Source organism: Habropoda laboriosa, unplaced genomic scaffold (genome assembly GCF_001263275.1).
Source record: "Habropoda laboriosa isolate 0110345459 unplaced genomic scaffold, ASM126327v1 scaffold33, whole genome shotgun sequence".
Taxonomy (NCBI): domain Eukaryota; kingdom Metazoa; phylum Arthropoda; class Insecta; order Hymenoptera; family Apidae; genus Habropoda; species Habropoda laboriosa.
In genome coordinates, this window is record NW_017100187.1 from 1,856,798 (window position 1) to 1,864,332 (window position 7,535).

At 45.7% G+C, this 7,535-nt stretch overlaps 1 protein-coding gene across 1 annotated transcript in view; it reads right to left on the reverse strand.

Moving 5' to 3' along the window:
• Window positions 1–436: 436 nt before the first annotated feature.
• Window positions 437–7,535, reverse strand: part of LOC108579709 (transcription factor 12) — an 81,341-nt gene continuing 74,242 nt past the window's right edge. The window contains exons 8-17 of the mRNA XM_017943310.1: window positions 6,852–7,121; window positions 6,586–6,747; window positions 5,649–5,707; window positions 4,791–4,944; window positions 4,589–4,709; window positions 3,117–3,270; window positions 2,726–2,815; window positions 1,014–1,159; window positions 790–944; window positions 437–716 (exon numbers count right to left, since the gene is read on the reverse strand). Coding sequence (XP_017798799.1) covers window positions 672–716; window positions 790–944; window positions 1,014–1,159; window positions 2,726–2,815; window positions 3,117–3,270; window positions 4,589–4,709; window positions 4,791–4,944; window positions 5,649–5,707; window positions 6,586–6,747; window positions 6,852–7,121 — 1,356 coding nt within the window. The 3' untranslated portion in view covers window positions 437–671. The remainder of the gene's footprint in view (window positions 717–789; window positions 945–1,013; window positions 1,160–2,725; window positions 2,816–3,116; window positions 3,271–4,588; window positions 4,710–4,790; window positions 4,945–5,648; window positions 5,708–6,585; window positions 6,748–6,851; window positions 7,122–7,535) is intronic.

Below are 7,535 nucleotides of genomic sequence, written 5' to 3' on the forward strand. Positions count from 1 at the left end.
TATCATTTTTTTCTTTTATCATTTTCAATAAAATCTCGATCGCACTACACGCTTCTTACATCTCGAAAGAGAGGAACCATATTCCTTTGTCTTCTCGCTATTTATAAAAATAATTTCAAGCCGCCTTCGGGGAGTGGAAGGGGGTAGATGCCTCTTAAAAAGCACCCGCTCGTTTCTTTTTTTTTTTCTTTCTCTCTTTGAACGTTCGCAACGCGACATACAGAACTTAATATTTCTTTCTCCAGCCGCACACGGTACGAGTTTTTCTTTTCTTTTTTCTTTCTGAGAGTCACTTAAAAACAAAAAAAAAAAAACCATGGATATTACCCGGGTATTCACACCTGGATCACACCGACACACAGCAGCACCGTTCTGCGCGCAAAAAGCGCAGCAATCCTTTTCGTCAACGAACATCTCTCTGCTCGTGCATCTCTTCTTCGATCAACGACCAAGTGTCCTCAGCCTCCGTGGAACGTAAATTCGAATTACGTTCGTGGAGTAGAATATCTCGATATACCGCGCGGTAATACCCTTAATTTTTCACTTGTACACGACTGGCATGAGCGAATCCTATCTCTGTATGCGCGAGTCCCAGCGAAACTTCGATAACTATGACAACTTTAAGCCGTATCTACCCCTTAACACAGGATCATACCGCCGCTGAGCCGCTGCTACTGTGGCTGCGATGGATTGTGCTGAAGTGGCGGTGGCGGGCCCTGAAACAGATCGTTCTTCACATAAATATATACGAATCGAAGATAGTTTATCGTATTTTCAAGCGATACGTACAGGCATCGTGGAGAAAGGTGGCTGAGAATGTGCGTGAGGGTGAGGATGAGGGTGAGCTATGTGCGCGGCGAGATGACCGGGTAATTTAGGCCCATCCTCTGCTTTCTCCTCTTCTCTCCTCTTCAAGCACGCTGCCTTTGGATTTAGGTTTCGTTCTGTAAACAGAAAAATGACGAAATTGTTCTGGCATTGTTCTAACATCGTTTAAAAGTTGATTCACGTACCTCTAACTTGCTGTTCCAGCGTCATGATCACTTCGACAGCCATGTTAAGAATACCGAGCTTCGTTTGAGGTTTGTCCGTCTTCAGGTGCGTCATGCACATTCTGCCTAGTTCCTTCAGAGCCTCGTTAATATCTCTGATACGTATCCTAAAGAGATAAATCTTGGTTATACAGTAGATTCTTGATAAAACAGAAGCAAAAGGTTTCCGTCCTTTTTTTCTTTCGCATCGAAACAATGTTACCAGAAAAACATGGAAAACCTTCCTTTCTAAGGGATACTTAGTGTTTCTTTCTTTCTTTCTTTCTTTCTTTCATTCTCTTAAGGAAAAGCCACAGAATGTCTCTACATAATAGCACGAGAGCCCGATCGTTCGCAAGAGAAAGATCGAAAAGGGGACTGCTTCGTCCGTCGCATATCGCATATACATAGAATACGGGCCAAACTCTCCTCGAATCGCATCTCGCGAGAGAACAAGGTGTGGGTTTCTCGCGATGGATTCTCACTGCACACTCCCGTCGATTCTCTTACCTTTCCCTAGCATTGTTCGCCTGCCGCCTCTCTTTCTCCCTTTGCGCCTTCACGTCGGGATCATCATCCTCGTCCTCAGCGCTCGAACAACAGTTGCGCAATAACAATACTCAATTAATCACCTGACGTGGGCGACACTTTGTCCTGAATCGAGTTCGCGACTCGACAGCAGTGAAATCGACGCTTACTTTTTGTCAATTTATCTTTTTTGCTTTTTGCTTAGATTAATCGGCACTGAGGAAACGACGATCGAAAAGAGAAATATCGTTCGGCTTAAGACGAATCGATAGGAGGACTGCGATTGTATCCTCTTTTTGCTGAACACACGCAGAGATGTATATCTGATCGACTTTGTGGTAATGGACAGAAATCAGGTTTCCGTTAACTCGAAGGCCCGTATTCTTTGCACAGAGAACAAACCAGTGATAAAGAATCGAGAAAAAGACGCACAGATCTAACACGCGCAGAGCTGATTTCGTGCTGTTACCTAGAACATTGAGAATTCAGGTGTGGTTTCTACAGGGGGAGGGTTAAATGGACGGATGGATTAGACGATATTTGCGGGATGATGTTGGAACGATGTCAAGTCTGAAAGAAACGTTATCTGCATTATACACAAGAGAGGATCTTTCGTACAAGTCGCCACGAAGTGACAATTTTTTACATCCGCGTGAACGAGGTAGAGAGAGAGAGAAAGAGAGAGCAAAGAATTGGCAGAGTCTAGAACTCGATTCAACAACGATTGAAATAATGCAGAAAGTGTGCTTTGTACAAACAGGTTCTAATTAAACAGAGGAAGAGAGCATGCCTGGGGGAGAGACCGAATCGCAGCTGAATTAAAATGAGACTGATTCGGAGGTGAGAACTATCGATCTTCCGCTTGTCCTTAACCAGAAACATTTTAATTTTCACGTTAGAATACGGGCCTGGTATTTCCCTTTTTTTAACCTTTTTTTTTTTTGTTTTCGTAGGAACGCAAACATGCCATTCGATCGTAATTATTCCATATGGTAAAATTTCGTTACGAATCAACGCGCAAGTTTTCGTAGATGATTCATCGGGCATGCATACGACGAGGAGAGAGACAGGATACAAAAGTCCTGGGACGTGTGACGATGGAAGGATCTCCGATAGGATCGATGGAAGTGTTACAAGAGGAGTGCGTACTGCGTGTGTTCACTAACCTTTCACGCACGTTGTTGGCCTGGCGACGTTCCTTCTCGCGCACCGCTTTGGTGCTGGGATCGTCGCAATCTTCGTCAGCGCTCGAACAACGGTTGTTTGAATGCAATCGATTAGTTTAGGCATACACTTCGATCGAGAGACCGGTCTCGTCGACTTATAGGAAACTAATCCAGCGTTATCAATCTCGAATTACTTCGATCAACAAGATCGAATGTTTACAAATTTTCTGTCACATTTCTGTATCTAACTGTACAAGTTCGAGACTTGGTAACGCTGTATCTTCTTTAAATGGGATTTTTACAACGATCGACCCGTTTCCATTTCACTACTGTCGTTCTATCATCGGTCGCACCTCAATCCCAGAGTTATACACATTCAATATATACTTACTATCTACGCGATCTTTTCGTCCCTTTTCCCTGAGACGTAGAGTTCACCGTGGCCGCTCCGATCACGCCTGCCGCTGCCAGCTCGCTGCTCGAGGGTTTCGTTTCGCCGCCACTACTATCCGGCGGATCCTTTCTCTTCTCTAAAGAGACGTATTCTGTTCGATATTGATAAAGTTTTAAACATTTTCCATCAAGCGTCCGTTGTACTGTTAGAGTTCGTGGAATAGAGAAAGAGAGAGAGAAAGAGAGTTGAATCGTACGAATGAAACACACATATCAATCGCCGCGAAATCCACTTAAGGACCGTCACCATCGAACCGTGACACAGCCGATCAACGTTGGAAAAATGTAACCAGAGCTCACCCGGAAGCTTAACGACCTTCTCCCAACTAGGCGATAGTCTCTCTCGATATTATCCTCGAGCTTTGGGCAGGCTGGTTAGTCACGAAACCGTGAAAAGTGTCCAATTACGAGCAGGAAGCGCTCTATACCAGGCTAGCTACCACTGATTCAACCATCTCCTTAAACGCTCTCCTACTCGCCTGACAATTCGCCGGCGTTTCGCGAATGCATTAAACTTCTGCGCGTTTCCTATGAAAGTCCACGAGAACCAGATAAATCAGTCTCGCGATTGTGTGCAAAGGTCCGTTGGATTTTTCCACCGTTGAAACGCGACTGCGAGCCAGCTATCGATGCACCGAAAGGAAAGTATAGCCAACGTTTTTCCCCGTAGAAAGGACGAGGAGAAAAAAAAAAAAAAGAACGACGTTGAAGACGAAGAAGTAATTGGATCGAGGATTGTAAGAGGTACTACACCGGGTTCAAGTAGGCGGTGAATCGTGCGTTCTGAATTCCAATGGCCAAAAATGGCTAGCAGCGGAGAAAAGAGCAATTCTTTGCGAAAGGGCCTGTCGGGAAAACTTGTGCATTCCATTAGCCAAGCATCGGGAGAGAGAGAAGGATTACGGAGGAACGTTCACCGGCGGACGGTAAACGGCGCGAGTGAAACGGAAACAAAGAGCAACGGAGACAGTGGCCGGGAGACAGAGGTCTCTTTGAGAATAACAAAGGCACGACGAGGATGCAGGATAGTGGCTAGTTCGCGTGATTTATCTAATGTTTCCTTATCGGGCTCTAACTCTACCGTAAGAACACCTGGGAACTCCTTCTCTTCTCTTTTTTTTCCCCCTATCTCTTTCTCTCTCCCCGTGTGTGTCTCTGCTCATGGGAAAAAGTGTTTATCCGATGATGCGACGTCGAGAATAGAACTCTCTGCCATTCCGATTACCTATTGTCAAGGCTCATTGACACTTGTCTTTTACAGTATTCAACGGCAGAGAGAGAGAGAGAGAGAGAGAGAGAGAGAGAGACTTCACTACCATTTTAGCTGATTCTCTTTTTACCCGTGTTTTCTCTATTCCAAGAAACTCTTGAGAAATCTAAATTGTCGGAGAAGACGATTCGTGGACTTACTGGCATTTGTCACAGGTAACCTTTCGATTTTGATGGAGCCGTCTGTGTCAGGTGTGGGCGTGAGGCCGGAGTACGAGCCCTGAGGAGGTTGTGCTACTGTAACCGCAGGATGAGGACTCGTCTGTGGATCGATCAATCGGTTCTCTTAATTACCAAGGAAAACGATCGCGGTAGAAATTTTCTGGTGAAAACGACAGCTTACCAAGTGGTCCAGTTGCGGTGGTGATGTGTGGGAGTAGAGGGAACCGTGTGGACCAACGGGACCAAGGTGAAGGCCTAACTGGCTCTCCGCGTGGTTCCTTAACACGTTTATGGCATCGTCCAGTCGTTCCTCCATCCGCGTACCCTGTACCAACAGAATATCCGAAATTCGTCTCGATTACACAGCTGTTTGGCATTTGTCGGGCATCTACAGAGATACCAGTGTAAAAGATACATCGTTAATTATGTATATCTCTGATCTTTTCCCCCGGAAAATAAAACTCGCCAGAGTATCTTTGACACTGACACAGTGGATTATTAAATATGCGTTTCTGAGACTATGGAAAGCGTGTACGAAGTGTGAGAGAGAGAGAGAGAGAGAGAAAGAGAGAGAGAGGATTCTTTGTTTCGAAAGCTGAGACGTGATTGTGGAAACTGAACGATAGTGAGAAGATTCTTTTCGGCATGCGACTAATCCTCCCGCTGCAATTTGAATTTTTCCACAATGTAATAAATAATTGCCGCTGCAGTGTGAGAATTAACGAGAGTTGTACAACAAGATTAGTCTGCAAGAAAATAACGTTAGATTAGTGACGACAGAGAGAGAGAGAGAGAGAGAGAGAGAAGATATAGTAAGTTCCGCGCGGATAACGTCGTGCTGGTAAAAACGTCACAGTCGTTGGCAATCACACAATCGAGATCACGGTGTTGTTTCGTTCGCACTTGATTTCCGTACCGTGTGGAAAAAGTTCATGCACAAAGTGTTACTGATGAGAGTGTGGGTGTGTGAGAGAGGATCAGAAACAAGAACAAACAAATAGGGGGAGAAAATGAAAACTAAAAATCGGCAGTCCTCACCTCGGCGTGGTCGCGAAGGAAGCCGATGGCATCGTCTAGCCTCTGCTGTTCAGGCGCCGGCTTCACACACAACACCAACGCAACAACAAAACCAAAAAAAAAAAAAGAGAACAACCAAGTCAACACAACGTTCACAACAAACAAAAAGGGGTAAATGGTGAACAACAAAAAAAAGTAAAAAAGAACGACATGTAAAATGAACTGGTAAAGAGATGATCGACTTGAATGACTGAACGAGGGGGGGTGGGGGAAAAGAGAGAGAGAGAGAGAGAGAGAGAGAGAGAGAGATGAGTATTAAATTATGTGGTTTGCAACGTGGACAACACACGAGATGGATTGTCGGTGCGTCTGAGAGTGCATGCTACTTTGTGCGAGTATTCAAGTGCAATTATCAGGGGTAAGGTAATGAATAAACAAAACAATTTCTTTATAATTCACGTTGTCTCTGTTCGAGCTGGGTTTCTCTATAAAATTGTAAAAAATGAAAAAAAAAAGAGAAAAACCATTCCGATCCTCCCCCCGCGAGCAGAAATAAAGTCAGTGCGTGTAACGTCGTCTCTCTCGGTTACCGAGAGTCACCAATAGTGCAGACGATAAAATATCGTAAGAGAAGTGAACGAGCACGAGAGGTTTCTGTTACGAACGTCCTTGACCTGTTTCTAAAGCGCACCGAAACGGCGATGAAGCGTGTCTGCGTTCAGAGATGCACCCGTCACTTTTCCAACGAGATCCTCGTGTCTCGTCTAAATCTAGTTTCACCAATAAACTGCACAACGGAGAACTGCAATCTGCTTCGATTCGGCGAATAATCGAGAACATCTGGTTGGAAAAGTGTCCGCGGCGGCCGTGATAATGGGTAGATAAGTATATCGAAAGGAACGAATTAAAAAAAAAAAAAAAAAAAGAAATCGGCGCAATTGCGAAGCTTTGATGCATACCATGTGAATGGTACCACGGTTGGGATCCGCCGTGAAGTGAGGAGACACCGGTGCAGCACCCGGTGCCCAGCCTGGTGCTGAACCTGTCAAAGGTGGTGGCGAACTGACCGGTGTAGATGGGTTGCTGCTGTAACTCGACACCGATTGGTCCGTGGGGTAAATCTAAATTTCACGAGAAGAATCAAAGGAGAGAAAAAGACAATAAGTTAGCTTTCAGATGCTCGCAAGGAGTGTCGCAAAGAGATACTTACTCTGGTGCTTACTACAGATGCGAGAGTCTTGCCGAGGCTGTCTCCCGTGGTGGGTTGCTGGTTCGTCGTGGGTGCAGGGTTGGGCGCGGAGGGTGCGGTAGTGGGTGCACCAGGACTATGACTATATTGCAACGAGGCCGGGGATGGTGCACCGGTACCACTATTCGCCGCAACTGCGCCGCTACCCCGGAATGTCGACATTGGTGGCAGCGAGGCCGCACTGGTCACCGCCGAGCCCAGAATCGGCGCCGCCGGTTCTCCGTTCGGCGACATGGCAGAGTATGCCTGTAATCATTCGCCGAAATATCTCGTTTTAACCGTCTAGTATCACTCGGAGAAGATTAGATTTGTCAAAGGAAGAAACTACACTCAACTTGGTTGAGCAACCACGATGGTGGATAGAGAGAAGTGCAAAGTGTTTCTTCTTTTTTTTTAAGGAACATCGCGGAATTGCAAGAGTTGACTGACGATTCAGCCTACGACCTTTGAATCCAACTGCGGGGGTTCATAATGGACCGAACCAGAACGGCTTTGATATCGGATACGCTTAGTGGCGTGTAGCCTCCTCGCTTGCACCTACTGAAGCTCGCTCGTAAAACGTCTAATTTTAAGCATCGTCTCGGCCCGAACAGCGAAGAGTATTTATCAACAAATTAGAGGGAGTTTGCACGCGACCCTCGCTCGATTTCACGAGCCGAG